Source organism: Amblyomma mixtum, chromosome 3, assembly GCF_055824585.1.
Source record: "Amblyomma mixtum isolate Tamu chromosome 3, ASM5582458v1, whole genome shotgun sequence".
In the NCBI taxonomy this organism is placed as follows: Eukaryota; Metazoa; Arthropoda; class Arachnida; order Ixodida; family Ixodidae; genus Amblyomma; species Amblyomma mixtum.
Genome location: NC_143014.1, coordinates 154945449 through 154961022, shown reverse-complemented (window position 1 = coordinate 154961022; position 15574 = coordinate 154945449). Strand labels below are relative to the sequence as shown.

Here is a 15574-nt window from a genome sequence, read left to right as displayed (position 1 = left end):
GAAATGCAACTTTGAGAGTATTGCAAAATAACTCGAAAAATGATTAACCTTTGCGCGCAGAGCATTTTGTTTTTGTTTCTGGTGATCGCAGCGCCCCTACAGCGAAATTTCCCTCCTGAGCGGCTGCTCTGCTGCCGTTGTTTTGGCATATTTTGGCGCGTACCGGCGCACGTGGTGTGCAGCTAGGCGCGGTGTCACTTGCATCTACCTTGTCACTTCACTTGCCTGTTCACTCGTTGTAGCTAATAAGCGTTAGAATGGTGTCGTCGGGAGTCATCAAGTGCACTACTCGGCAGCTCAACCTTGATGTCACACTTACTTGCGGGCAAGCTTTCAGGCAAGTTGCTTTTTTTTTTTTCAGGGTTGTAGCGATCATGAAACTGCATGCGACGTGAATGAAAGACTAGAAGCGCGAGTGAATTGGCGCGTTTCTTAAACTGCCGCGGCGACCTTTTGGAGATGTTTCGGTGCTTGCTCAGGTGGTTAAATGTGTTGCTGTTAGAATGCCTTATAAAACCAAAATGTGAACCTGGTACTCACGTCTTGCACATCGGCAGTGCGGCGACGATGCGAAATGAAGCACTGGAGATGCGCCTTCTGGAAAAAGTCCAAAAGGAGGTCTTCCCCGTGCAAGGCGTCTATCCTCGGAACAAATGCGGTCGCTCTTTGATGGGTAGTAGAAAACTCGTGAAAAGCACCGAGGGCTGGGCATTCCCCACTGTAGATGTTCAAGGTTTGCCTATTCATTCGGTGCCGGGCACCGATGGCAAATAAATCGGCATATGTTCGTATACTGTGTCGAGCTGCATGGGCGCTGGTGGTAAGTCTCGGTGTCGTTGTTTGGTTCTGAGAAGAAAAACTGGTGAACTGGTGTCGTGCTGCGAACTTTTGCCAAAATAATATTCATTGTGTACTAAACTGCTCGAAGCAGATTGATTTTGGCCTGAGCTGCCCATACGAGGGTCACAAAGCAGTTATGAGGCACTCATCAATGATGATAGATACGTTCATTCCCCTTAACATTCCATGCGACAACCACTACTCCTAAAACCCGTACCGAATTACTGGCGCCACAGCCTATCACGGCCTGCATTGCAACGCACTTAAGGTACTATAAATGCCACCTTATGATAGCTTTTCTTTCAACATGAGGAACTGAAATAAATGCACTTTGCGAGTTCAAGACTTTAGAGCTGGCGAATGGCCAATACATTTCAAAGCAGGAAATTATCTTAAAGGTAGTGTGGGCTCATAAGTTGTTATATTGCAACAGACTTCTCTGTGGCTATGCTCTTGGCCACAATCTTTTTGATTTTCCAAAAGGCTACCAGCAGGAAAATGCTGGAGTGTCATTCAGCAGTCACTGGCTTATGGTTATTCAAAGTAACCGTGCCCATGTGACTACTTATTTCAGAAAAAAAGGTGCCACCATTTGTCTTCTATGTTGCAGCAGTGGCATAGTGGTTTGAGCGCCCACCTCGCATGCAGAAGGTGTCGAGTTTGGTCCCCAATGCTGCTGAGTACCCACCGATGATACAGTCGATAAAAGGTTTCCCCTGGCCTAGTGCTCGGCTTATCTGGAGAGAAATGCTGGGAAATGGGTCATTGACCCCACCTTGTGAAAGCAAATACCTTGTGTCATGACGCTGTTGGCCAAAGCTGCCCTTGCGTTATAGAAATTCATCATCATCATTTGTTTTCTAATGTTGCTTGGCATCTTGGCCTTCACTGGTTGTGTTTCTCAAGGGAGTACCAAAACAGATAATGACCTTTTGTTTCCAGATCATGCTGGTTTTATGATCAGTCGCAAAGTTTGTTACATGCCAAGAGGCTGCACCTCACGGCTTCATATTTTCCATGTCTGCTTTTCAGCCTTGGTCAAATTGTGTGACACCCTGCGACACAGAATATTTTTCAGATGAAGATAGTCATGTAGAATTATTGTAACGCTTGGAAAATTAATCACCTGGGCCACCTCAGCGTCCTTATAAATGCCAAGCAGGGTCCTCTCAGGCAAACTTTTTCACAGCAGCTATGTTTTTGTCAGTTGCCTAGTAATGCTCGTTGTCTTGCAAGGAGGTATGACAGTGCTCATGTTTACTGAAACTATGACAGACAGTTGCATGCATAGGCGTGCACAGGCCTCTCCATAAGGGGAGGCTTGTTCGTGGTAGTGTCTGTTCACGCCTCCTGGGTGGCAGAGAACAGTGGGGGACAAATTTTGCACCCCCTGCTGTTGCCACCCCTCTGTGCATGTATATGGCTGCATGTGATCGTGCACTGTTTCAAAAAGCACATGACAGGTGTTCAACTAATTTTGGCTAAGCCTATGGCTTGCTTGCACTCGGAGCGCTATGCTAGGCTGAAAAGAGATTGGTATACAAGGAAAGGGTGAGGCTCTGTTGCCCAGCACTTGTTTCTTACCTCTAAGTTCTCAAATTCCCACATCTCAAAAACTTCTTAAGTGACCTTTGTCATGTTGCTTGACAGGTTTTCAAATGAAACTGCAGTTTTGGCCAATTTGGGCATCGCGAAGGCAAATGCTAGCAGTGGCTACAGAGTTCCACTTACAAGACTCATCAGCTTCAGTGTACCGGACTTCCTGTTTTTTGGGGACATAGGAAATAGTGATGAGTGGAGGATCCTACTGTTTTTAAGTCTCATGATACATGATACAAACAGGATAAAGGTTTGCCCATGAAGATGCAATCTTACATTTTTTGTATTTAATGCCATACTGTCTTCGATTCCTGTTAGCGAGCACCACTGGCTTTACATATTTGCAGGCTGACAGGTTTGTTTTTTTCTTATAGCAGAAACCTTGAGTTTGCCCAAGCTGTGCACGTGCACCTGCCTTAAAGGGCAACTCTGGGTTTTTTCAAGGTTCGCATATTTTAATGAAACTCAGGTTGTCTGCTCTGTCCTGATCATTTCCACAAGTTTGGCAACCTTGTGTTTGAAGTTTGCCATTTCCATGGCTTCCGTTCAGGTGATTTCTACAGGTAACACTGTGTTTGCGCTGTCACAATCATTGCCCTCATGTTTCATGTTAAGGCCTGTATTAGGTCTTCTCAGGCATTTTATGAATGGAGTTCTAGTTTCCAGTCACTACTTCAGCCTTTCAGTGTGCATGAAGGCGTTTTTCCAGTAATGCTTGTGACGTTATTGCTGTGTCAAGCAGAGCATCTTCCCTGGCCACAAAGTTTCAGTCTGTTGTTTTTGCTGTTTAAAAATAGTTCCACTTAGTGTTTTGAAAGATGGTTTGATTTGCTGGAGATTTGGGAATCATTAATCCAAATGTTTAAAGAAAACTCCTGGATTTCCCTTGTGGCATTTATTTTTTCTGGGGTTGTGTGAATAGCATTTTTTCGAAACTGGATGAAATTCGAATAGTGTAGCTAAAAACAGATTGAGTACAAATTGAGTAGTGTAGAAACAATATACAAATAGAATAGTTTCATGATTATTCGCTACTTGTGTGGATATTCTTGCAAAATTAATATTCATGGGAAACAGCGAAGCATTATCGGTGGGTGCTATAACTTATGAAGTTAAAGGGCAACTCCGAGGGTTTTTTGAACATTTTGAGTTGATAATCATATATCATTCTGAGTCCCCTCTCTCCGGTGCAAAAAACCATTTTTCAAAATACTGAGTAAAAGTATTCTAAAATAATGAAAACCTGGAAACCAAAATCGAAACTGGGTTTTAGCTCAACTATGATGTGGCGACATGCAACCTATAATGTCACAGATACTGTCCCAAAACTTATTGTGTGCGCTTTAGCTGGCTAAACTGGTAACTGTAAGCAACAGCCTGAGTCATTGTTTGTCTGAAGGGATCAAACACAAGCGCGAAATATTGTCCTTCAGCAAACGCAGAGCAAATATCAACAAGCGCACCAACCTGTGATTTCACACACGCAAGGTTTCCCATAGAAATTGCCCCGATTGAGGCTACGAAATGTGAAATTTTAAAATTTATTTGCGCTGCAAAAAGATGTCAACTGGCTGTGAAATTTGGCAGAAATGACCTGGAAACTGCAGAGAACTTAACCTGAAAGTTTTGAGTAAAATCTATGGAGGTGAGAAAAACACCGGCGTTGCCCTTTAAAGCAGTAGCTGTTGAAAGACGCAACAGTGATCTCTACTAGGAGGCAGGCAGCATATATTCAGTATATTAGCTATGTGACCAGCATGCAATGGAAAGTGGGAAGTTACCTTTTGCTACTGATGACAGCGGCGAACAAACTAGCACCATATATCAGTTGATGAGAGGGACGAGAGCTGTAAGCCATGGCCTCCGATATTGGGCATGAAGGCGGGGTTTACTGAACCTGGCTGAACCCTGCCTTGTTGCCCAGTCTTGGAGGTCATATGTTTGAACACCATGAGCGACGCCACATGAATGTACTGTGTTGTGGCACAATGCATGCAGACGGGCCTCGACAGCGGGCTGTGCTTCGTCAATGGGGACCCTGTTTTCAAAGCAGTCATCGAAGGAAACTACAGCATGGCTGAATCGAAATGTGTGTGTAATATTTGAAAACTTTCCAAAAACTTGGGATTATGTTCGATTTGTTTCTAATAATTTTGAAGATGCACCATTTGATTCGTCCAGCCAACCATATGGGAACATATTTGGTTTGATATTCGAAAATTTAAAATATTCGCACACCCCAACTTTTTTCCATAACATCAACATATACTCTCGCCTTGTTTTTGTTTTGATGAAAAAACACTACTTCACTATAATCTACTTCATACATAGCAGGCAACACTGTCAAAGCTAGCACACCTGTTTGTGCAAGCTAAGCCCATGCCCAAAAAGTATTTTGCCCTGCAACCAAAGTGAACACATGCATACTTTATTGCAACAGAAGTGCCGTGAATGGAAATTTCCTGGACTTCGTTTTTCCTCATGCCACATTTTTGTCCTCTAATTCATCTAGACTTCGAGAAGTAAGAATGACTTTGGTGGTCTGATATGTGGCTGGTAGGGCGAATCGTCCTTACTCCATCCACACTTAAAAAGTAGTTTACACTGAGTGGAAATTATAGCCAGAGGATCTGACTACTTAGCATCTCACAGCTTTGACCATAATTTTCAGCGGTGCCAAACACTCACCGAGGCTTTGAGAAGGATGAATGATATGTGGTGGAGTAATATGGTTTCGCGGATGCACTATTTCCGCAGCCTCCGCAGCATTGTCTGCTATGTATGAAACGAAGTATAGCAAAGCTGTAAAACACGAGGTATGTGTGAAGCCTCAACCTTTGACGGAGCGCCAGCAGTGGAAGCCTTGCACAGTTGCTCTGTCAGTGCGTGGAACCTATGCTGTGGCATAACCTTTTTATGTCACCTAATATTTTATAAAGGGTGCACATATACAAACAAAGTTCTTATTCTTGCACTGAGGTATGGCTCTTCAGACTTGTGCTATTTTTGCAAAGGTGCAGTAACAGAAGCCAAATAATGGTTTCATAATTCTGTAATTTCTTGGAGGTGTTCCTAACTTCTGTCTCACAACTTTTTTTTTTTTTGCAGATGGAAGAAGAATGATGAGTCTGAATGGATGAGCACTTTTGCAGGCAGGGTATGGTGCTTAAGGCAGGACGGTGATGGAAACCTTCACTACCGTGTGCTGAACATTCCTAAGAATGGCTTGCAGTTACCCAGTTTTGGCAGCTCCCAAACAGAATGTCGTAGCAGAAAGCGTAGATGCGTGGAGGTTGCACCACCTCCAGCAGAAGGAAATGAAGAGCTTTTGAGAGACTACTTTCAGCTGGACGTTGACTTGGAAGGCCTGTACACCGAATGGTGTAAAGTTGATCCAACATTTAGAGCCACTGCTAGCTATCTACCTGGCATTCGGGTTCTGCGGCAGGAGCCCCTAGAAGCACTGATGGCCTTCATATGCTCATCCAACAATAACATCACACGGTCAGTGCTGCATCTTTTCTGCTTCTCGTGCCTTTGTCAGTGTCCCTGTATTTTTCAAGTATGTCTGTTTGTTTTTCTGTGTTGCTCGGATGCAAAGTTCGCAGTAACCCAGTGAATTGTTTGGTCTTGCATTTTGAAAAATCGAGCCGCCACGATGGCTCAGTGGTTATGGCGCTCGGCTACTGACCCGAAAGACACGGGTTCGATCCCGACTGCGGTGGTCGAATTTCCATGGAGGTGAAATCCTAGAGGCCCATGCACTGTGCAATGTCGGTGCACATTAAAAAACCCCAGGTGGTCGAAATTTCCGGAGCCCTCACTGCGGCGTCCCTCATAGCCTGAGTCGCTTTGGGACGTTAGAACCCCATAACCCATTCTGAAAAACCTTTTTCAGGCAATCTTCTCTGGGGAAAAATAACATTTTTGGTGTCCATTTCACAGTAGTTCCTGTCAGTTCTACGAAAAGCAAAGCTTTGTAGTGGTGAACTGTCAGAAAATTTATTTGGTGATGTGTGCAACCCGCACATTTTTTTCCTTTATTCTTTGCAGCATTAGTTCCATGGTAGAGAAGTTGTGCACCATGTATGGAACTAAAATTTTTGAGGGCAAGGAAGGGTCTTTCTATGCCTTCCCCACGGTAAGTAAGCCATTGAAATATTTGACTACAGTAGAATCTCTAATACGAATCTCACTGGGTTGCGGAAAAATTCGTATAGTCCAAAACGAACAAAATCCGTATATGCAGAAGCATGGTGAATAAATTCGTGCAGATCTGTTCACAGCTGAAGAGATTTATTTACAGCCGCATGGCCACAGCTTACTACTTGCGGTGCATACAGCAGTTGTGGAGTTGGCAATGTGCTCGGCGATGTGCAGGCCATGCGCCGCTGCGTACTGCACAACTAGCGATCGCGGTGTTGGCGATGTCGGGGCAGCACTTAGTGCTCGAGTGTGCAGTCTCTGCTCGCATGTTCGTATCATTCGTAGTGGCGCAGGAGAGTGCTTAGAACATCTGAAATTCTGTACATTGTACACAATGCACTCTGGTGGGGGAATTTCACAAGTTCGTATCATCCCAAAAATTGTATAAACAATGTTCATATCGTCGAGATTCTGCTATGTAATGATGTCTACATATATACTTCTATAGCTGAAAGTAACTTCAGGCTTTGTTGTGAAACTTGCAGATTGTACAGATTATTTGTTTGCTTCTCATCTACATTCCATTAAGCAAACAAGGGAAGGGGAATGAGGGGCTCGTTATAAATATGACAGAAGCCAACAGCCACAGAAACCAAGGGGCACAGGGGATTTTTTTTTTTTTAATTCATATATTTATTTTGTGGTGTTGGTCAATTTAGAATATGACTGAATATGTTATCGCTGGAGGTCGTGGGTTCGGATCCCACCGGCGGCGTGTGGTTGTTTTTTCTTCTGCTTTTCTATCAATTAGCTTTAAGCGATAACATATTCAGTAATATTCTAAATTGATCAACACCACAAAATAAATATATGAATTTAAAAAAAAAATCTACATTCCATGTTACATCATTTATTTGTGTGTTCTTCGTAAGGAATTTGAACTGAGGTGTTACCATTTATATGTGTGTTTTATGGTTAAGGTCACAAGACACTAGATATGGATGATATCCAGCCAGATTTAAAAATTGGAAACCATTGGCTGAGCTTGCACCTCATTTGGATGTCTGCTAGGGGCACCCTGCTACATATAATAGAGTCACCACTCTTGTTTTCTTAGCTTTGATCAGCAGCAGGGCTGCATTCAGTAAGTTTATGCTGCGGCTGCATAACATTAAAAAATGGCCAGGTGACTTGAGCTCTGCATTTGATTGAGCATCACCATGGCCATCTCTTAGCCAGTGGTGCCAAAAGTTTATCTTATTTCACTCATGTAATCGTCTGTGAAATCTGAACACTTCACTTGGAAAGGTACTTACCGTGGATGTCTAAGCTGGAAGGAAACCTTGTTGCAAATTTGCCATTATTAATGTGAAGCTCGCGCTACATCCATGGTAGTGTCAGCACCATAGCAAGACACCATTGGATAACCATCTCATTCACTTGCATCTCACTGCTGACTGAGCAGGCAAAAGTTAGAGCAGTGACTCATGTATGGACAATGGGGGCTGTCTAGCAAATGAAGAAATGAGGTGCGAGCCATGTCACGTTGTAGAAATATTCAGATTTTATGGACAACCTTTGTACGAGGGACGTTCTGAAAGTAAGTTTCGTCATTTTTTTTTTTAAAAGAGAAGATGGCACACCAGGTGAAACAAACAATTGCCATAAGAATCTACACTCGTTGCTGGTTCAGACTGATGAAAGGAGTAAGCGGAGGAGGAATGACGCATGCGCAGAGTGCCGAAGAAGAGAGAGTAGCAGCAGACCTGTGTGCCCAAGGATATTCTAGTAGAAATCGCGATGGTAGACAGACGTGTGCTGACAACGTGGTTGCCAACGAAAGTGCATGTTGTTATTCGGTATGAATGGGCACGTGGGTCTAGCGCGTCTGTCATCCACGAATGCCTACAGATCGTGTATGGTGTAGAGGTCATGTCTCTTTCGCTGGTTTTGCATGTTCAGTGAAGGAAGGCAAAGTGTGGCGGATGAAGGTCGAAGTGGGCGTCCCTCCACATCCATGAATGAAAACAACATTGTTAGAGTACAGGACATGTTGTTAGCGGCCAGGTGCATACCTGTGTCAGAAGTGGTGTCCACACTGTGTGTTGGTCATGCTCAGGCCAATCACATGGTCCTTGATGTGTTGAACTCTGAAAAGTGTGTGCAAGATGGATGCCGAGAAGCCTGACCCCAGATCACGAGAGTGCAAGATTGAGAATCAGCCTCGATCACTTGATGCTGTACATACGAGAGTGAAATGAGTTACTATTCAGAATCGTTACTGGCGATGAGACATGGGTGCACCACTTTACCCCAGAAACCAAGGCCGCCTCAATGACGTCGAAGCATATCAATTCACCAGTGAGGAAAGAATTCAAACTCTCACCCTTCGCAGGAAAGGTTATGGTCAGTGTTCTGGGACGCAAAAGGTCTGATTCTCCATTTCCTCCATGAAGGGATCATCAATGCAACATGCTACTGCGACACCCTCACCAAACTCGGGTCCGCCACTTGACGAAAGAGACCATGGCTCTTGAGTCTTGAGTGAAAGTGTTGCGCTCTTGGATGACAATGCAAAACCACTCACAGCAAGGCTCACACAAGATCAGATTCATCACTTCGGATGGGAGAGATTGGATCACCTGGCCTACAGCCCCGATCTTGCCCCATCGGACTTTCACCTGTTCCCTACTTTGAAAGCCGCACTCTCGGGACGCCACTTCCAAAAAAGTGCTGGGGTGGAGCAGGCTGTGCAACAGTTCCTTGCATTGCAGCACGCCGAGTTTTACCAGATTGCTTTGTTCAAACTGACTGCACACTATGACAAATGTCTCAATGTTGGTGGCGACTATGTCGAAAAATAATGCAAGGTGCATAGTTCATGATGCCATGGTGTATTTTTTTTTTTGGCAATAAAGTTTTCGTGTTAAAATAAATGACGAAACTTACTTTCAGAACGTTTCTCGTATGTTTAAAACAATCCTTAAGGATATAGTTAAAAGTTTTGGCTCGGCTTCAGGGAAAACTTCTGTCTACTTCATTGGTGCTTGTGCATTTACCGCTTTTGCATCTAGTCTTACTCATATTGACTAAAGTGTGTTGGCTTAACTTGCAGCTCATGTTATTTGCTAAGCCAGTGTGGCCTATCCAAGCTAAGCAGATGGCTACTTGTCACAACACACACCACCCAGGAAAGTTATCATTATACCAATGCAGATGTCTACCAGCCATATTAGAGTGCAGGCAATAGTATGTGAAGCCATTTTGAAGGCGCTTCCTTGTGAAAGAATACATCCAAACTAAGAAAGCTCAGTGAGTGTGGCATAGAGCTACTTGTTTGTGGAAACAAATACACTGTATTAAATATTGTGTTCCTTTAACAGGTATTGGAGATTGCTTACTCCACTACATTTCGTAGGTTTCTTTGAAAGCTTTTCTGCTCATGAAGCCGCACAGTACAGATCCCGCAAACAATTTCTCCAAATTTGTTTGTTGCAATTGAGAATTAGCTGAGGCATCTGTGCAATACACTTCTCATATTGTGTAAAATGAGGCTGTATGGTACTTCAACAGGCTTTGCAGATGAACCAAGAGAGTGCGGAGGTCAAGCTGAGGGAAGCTGGCTTTGGATACAGAGCAAAGTATGTGCATGGCACAGCCAAGGTGCTTACCTCCCGTGGCCCTCTGTGGCTCCAGTCACTCAGAGGTGCCCCTTACACAGAAGCACACCGACAGCTTATGGAGCTTCCCGGTGTTGGGGCCAAGGTAATGCTTCCATCATGATTGTTTACGAGTTTGCACCACTTCAGATTGTTGGTGTCCAGGTTATTAAATCATTACTGTGCTGGTGTCAGGTCATGCACCCTGGTTTTACTTAGATTGTTAATGTAAGGACACAACGCGACAAAAAGATAGTCGATTGTCCAGATTGGTGCACTGACGTCTTCTTAAAATTTGATTAAAACTCATAGGAGTATTCTGAGCCGTGTGTGTGCTCTGGAGGTTTGAGCTGTAGTTTTAATTACAAGTCGTAAAGTATTGGCACAGTCACAGACTTTGTGTTGGGCCATAACTAGAGTCGCAGTATCTCTAGTCAGTCCACATTCCTAGTACGAAATGAATACAGGCAGTTGGAACTGAAATATTCAAGAACTGCCGCAGGCTTTTGTGTGACTCAACCACAGAACTTTGACGCTTATGGGTTTAGAGGTACGTTTCTAGAACCAAGTCGTTACATGTGGCATATATTTAACATTTATGCTACTTTCATAATGGGGTGTCTGAGGAGTGCATCATTGAGCCCTTGCTCTGTAATATTTCATTACTTTACAGATGTTGATATTATTAAGGAATTTTTTGTTTTGCACATGAGACGCTGTGGTATGTGTGCAAATAATTAAAGGTGTTGTCCATAAAAGATGTTACGTCAAGTAAATAAAACTTAGTCCATGATTATTATTACTACTAAAACCAAGTCTTAAGGAAGCATATTGGTGGTGACCAGAGGTCGGGTGTTCAGACCTTTTTTTTTTTTTTTTTTAACTTGTCAGCTGTCAAGAATAGGCTTTTAATGATGCATTTGAAGCTAGCAGGAGGCTAAAAATAGTGCTATACATCATCCAGAATGCAGACAACAGTGTTGTGTGCTTTGTACAAAATGTAGCTTGTCTTGTGGGTTCCTCAAGTGCTTAAGTAATGTTTAGTGCCTCACTGAAGTAAAATTGGAGCATTTCTGCAAATTCTATTTTTTCAGCCACCCTGTATGCACTTCTCTTGCCAGTAAAGAATTTTTTTCTTTTCTTGAATCTAGATGCTTTTGCACGGGGGCACCAAAAGAGGAAACTGCACTAAGCACTAGTGCTCACAATTAGAACTCGTTATTGCAATGATTTCAGAACATTTTGTGTGTGCGTGTGGTTTATGTAACTTGAACCAACGATTAAAAAAAGTGGTGGACAGGAGTGGGGTGAAACCTATGACATTGTTTCCCATCATGTGGCGCTCCTAAGAGTATTTTTTAAGTTCTGATTACTTAATTAGGTGTGGTTAATTATGCAAAATTCCAAATATTCACTTTAGGGTAACAAGCGTTTTGTTAAGCTGTAGGGTTAAAAATGAACCAATCCAATTTTTTTGTAGCAAAGTACCTCCTACGTGGGCCTTTTTTCCAGCATTTCAACATTTAAAGAAAACCTGCGAAATATGAAAAAAAAAAAAAAAAATGTGACTGCACTCATGCGCTATCATATACCAGCTCATGAACTTTGACTGTTGCATACTGGGACAGCTAAATATGAGAGAGTGGTTATACACTAACAAACATGGGCGTCCGGAGGGGGGGGCAAGGGGGGGCGGCTGCACCCCCCTGGAAAATCCCTCACTCGAACTGGGAGTGATGGCCGCACGCCAGGGGCGGTGGTGCGCTCAGCCAAAAGGGTAAAAGCAGCCCCGCTTCCACGCTTTGGGTCACATCTGCGAAATGCCGCGTCCGGGCGCGCGTCGTTCCGCCGTTTTCAAACCACGCCACCGTCAGCTCTGCTGAAGGGCGACCTGTCGCAGACATACAGCGGCACCGGCGAGCATGTGTTTCGAGCCGTCTTGAGATGGTGTCTGTTTCTTTGATCTCTAGAGAGATAGCGAGACGGAGGCAGACAGTGCACAGGGCACCTTGTTTTGGCCTTCGTCGCTCGCTATAATCAGGATACGTTCGTACGCCGGCCACCGATGAATTCTTCAGGAGGGAAGGACAAATCAGCCGTGTCCACCCCCGCTTTGTCGGGCTGCTCAGGGTCAAGCGGGCGATGAGTTGGCGCCGCCGCCGCCGCTCGCTGTCTCCTCCGATCCACGGGAGAGCGCAGTTCGGTAGAAGCACCGCTTTCAGAATCTTCGGCAAAGGGGATTAGCTGCTTTTGTTCACGGCGACGCAGTCTCCAGAGGCGCCCCCACACCAGCGTTCCTTGCGTCTTCTCCGAAAACCAGCGCCTTTGGCCAACGCAGCCCGATGGCGCCTGCCTGGCTCGCCTGTCACCTCTGGCTGGGCCTCAAATCACAACAGCGCCCATGTACTGTGCGATGTCAGTGCATGGTAAAGAGACCCAGGTGGTCGACATCATCCGGAACTCTGTACTACTCCGTCCCTCATAGCCCGAGTCGTTTTGGGGCTCTGAACCCCATAAAAACACAAGAACAAATTTTCCGACCGGAGTGGCAAGTGTCCCTTCCCCTCGGAAGTCGCGCGGCGTTCCTTTCACCCCCAAAGTGCGCATTCGGGGATATTGCAGCAAGTAAGCCCTTGCACGTGTGCGCGCGCCTCTGTGTTTGTGCTTCGGTGTTTTTAGTGGCCAGTTGTCAACGAAGGTGAGAACAACCAAGACAGTGGACGAGAAAACGACGTGCGGCGAGCAGTGTGTGTGCGGTTGCTCGACTGTGCGGATGCGCGAGCAAGATGGAGCGAGGTGCATGAAGCTGCGAGCGTGCATTTATCTTGTAAAGAAGTTTTTGTTGTATATATAGTCATCTTTTGTTTTCAAAGTACGCGTTAAACCGTTTTTCCAATCAATGTGTATGATGAGTGTGCACCGAGAGCGTGTAATGAAGCACAGAAATGAATTATCACCCGTGTAATTGCGCAATTCGCCCAGAAAAATCCGAGGCGCCTACAGTTGCTGTTCAAGGAAGACTGACTAAGTGACTGTAGTTGCGTGTTTGTGAACATATTGTGCTGTGTGCTGGTCATCAATCCGGGTGAGTCGAGAACTCGTATGCAGCAAGACTGAGCACTCTTCTCCACGAAGTGATAGTATCTTTTTGCACTTTTTATTAATTGTAATTGCTTCTTCGTCGATAAACTCCAATGCATCTCTCCTAGCCACGCTTTAATTTGCTGTTTGTAATTTTTCTTTCGTGTCTGTATTTTACTTATTTATTTTTATTTATATATAAATAAATAAATTTACTCCGCAAATAGGGCCTTTTTGCAACGAACATAGATCCCCCCCCCCCCCCTCCGGCGCCAACAACCAATGGGGGCCCCCCCCTGCAAAAAATTCTGCGGACGCCCTTGCTAACAAAGGAGATATGTTATTTGTAATTTCAGAGCTTTTATATTATCTTTGCAGTATGGTGTAAACTAGTATGGAGTGAACTTGAGTGAAACTGTTTGTTATTTGTAGCACGAGTGGTTGTCACTTGATCACGTGTCATCATTGTGTGCCAGGTGGCCGACTGCGTGTGTCTGATGGCATTGGACAAATCTGAGGCAGTACCAGTAGATGTACATGTCTGGCGCATGGCCACTCAGCACTATCTGCCCCACCTCAAATCATTGAAGAATCTTTCAGCAGTTGCCTATAAAGAGATAGGTAAGCAGTTGTTTACACCATTTTTTGTTTCCATCGATATGAAGCATTTTTCCGCCTAAATAGAATATTCAGACCTTAAGAAAGACAATGCTTCCCAGCTAAATACTAGCGGTTAATTTTTTGCAGGGATGTGCCAGATTTTGCACTAAGTGTCAGAATTGATGAAGTTGGTGACATTGAGATATCGCAACCTATCAAGTGAACACCCTAAGGGTTGCGAAAATAATTTGAATTTCTAAAGTGCACATTACGCTTGAAATTGGGAAAAAAATCTGACGCTACTTCTAGTGGGAAAAATATGTCTGCACAAAAATGGCGGACAATGTGCTACCTCACTCATTGTTTGGTGAAATATAATGTACTGCATTTGCTATACGGCTTAAGAGCCAGCTTATTGCTAGCTGAAGGATGCATGCTACCTTGCTCGATGTTTCGTGAAATAAAAATGTACTGTGTTCGCTATAGAGCATAACAGCCAGCTTATTTGCTAGACGAAGGATACAAAATTCACCTGAAACCAAGAAATCAGTGCCAGGTGCAGCACACTTTTGGCGCCACCGCGGTGGCTCTGTGGTTACGGCGCTTTGCTGCTGACCCGAAAGACGCGGGTTCGATACCAGCCGCAGCGGTCGAATTTCGATGGAGGCAAAATTCTAGAGGCCCGTGTACTGTGTGTTGTCAGTGCATGATAAAAAACCCCTGGTGCTCGAAATTTCTGCAGCCCTTCACTACGGCGTCCCTCATAGCCCGAGTCGCTTTGGGACGTTACACCCTCATAAAACCAATACCAAGCAGCACACTTTGAAAAAGCTGCAAGTTCGCTTTGTGCACAATTTTGTGCATAGCATGTCTAAGGGTTAATGTTGAAGAAAACAAATCACTCTGTTCAGGTCACTTATCATGCTGCCAGCAAATACTATTATGCTTACAGAAAACAGTGGCAAACAATACAGCCTTAGAAGTGTTTGCTGGAGACAGTATTACAATTTTTGTTACCAAATCACAGGAAAATTTTTACCTGTAGTGTAGTACTGTTTAACTACTGATTTCTTTTTTTAATACTGTGCTAGTTTGCGTACTTTAGCAAGTTTTTATTGCAGTTTTGCAGAATTGTAAAATGACCGTTGTGTGCATGTGTTTACACAGTTCTTAGATGTGGTACATTTCTTCAGGATACAGAACACAAATAATAAAACAACTTGTTGGGCGAGTGTGAAATTTCGCACAAAATTGGAAAATACCATTTTTTAGTTTCTTGGCCACAGTAGTAGTAGTTAGACTTGTGGGCAGAGTAGAGTTAAGTGAATGCAGTACTTCATGATTAGAAGTGTCCACCAGTGGGTCTTTTAAAGGAAACTTTCTTGCCTGCTTTAGGTGACCACTTCAGGGAACGTTTTGGCTGCTATGCTGGCTGGGCACAATCTGTAAGTGTTGAACAGTATTATTTTTGTGTCCCTGTGTCTGCATTCTCTATAACCATAATCTATAACACAGGTGCTTTTTACTTCTGATCTGAGAAGACACACCAAGGCCAATTCCCACAGATGTGGAGGGGAAGAGCGGAAGGTTGCCAGTTAGTGATTAAAAATAAAGTGCAAAGTCCACATTCGTTTTTGCATCAGTTATGC

The 15574-nt window shown here is 44.1% G+C and overlaps 1 protein-coding gene across 2 annotated transcripts; it reads left to right on the top strand.

Moving 5' to 3' along the window:
• Window positions 1-15550, top strand: Ogg1 (8-oxoguanine DNA glycosylase). 2 transcript variants are annotated; one of them, XM_089581611.1, is made up of 8 exons: window positions 1-337; window positions 4438-4528; window positions 5548-5943; window positions 6493-6580; window positions 10159-10350; window positions 13802-13946; window positions 15321-15370; window positions 15441-15550. In XM_089581611.1, the coding sequence occupies exons 3-8, from the start codon at window positions 5576-5578 to the stop codon at window positions 15522-15524; spliced, it is 927 nt and encodes a 308-aa protein (XP_089437737.1). In that variant the 5' UTR covers window positions 1-337; window positions 4438-4528; window positions 5548-5575; the 3' UTR covers window positions 15525-15550. The 2 variants fall into 2 exon arrangements, with proteins under 2 accessions (XP_089437737.1, XP_089437736.1); XM_089581610.1 differs by lacking the exon at window positions 4438-4528 and having other exon boundaries at window positions 9-337.
• Window positions 15551-15574: the final 24 nt, after the last annotated feature.

What these genes read in the sequence shown, in the direction of transcription:
- Ogg1 (XM_089581610.1), top strand. Translation starts at nt 258, where the DNA reads ATGGTGTCGTCGGGAGTCATCAAGTGCACTACTCGGCAGCTCAACCTT. An exon ending in TTCCCGGTGTTGGGGCCAAG is followed by an intron (nt 10,351 to 13,801) that starts GTAATGCTTCCA and finishes ATTGTGTGCCAG; the next exon opens with GTGGCCGACTGCGTGTGTCT. An exon ending in AGTTGCCTATAAAGAGATAG is followed by an intron (nt 13,947 to 15,320) that starts GTAAGCAGTTGT and finishes TGCCTGCTTTAG; the next exon opens with GTGACCACTTCAGGGAACGT.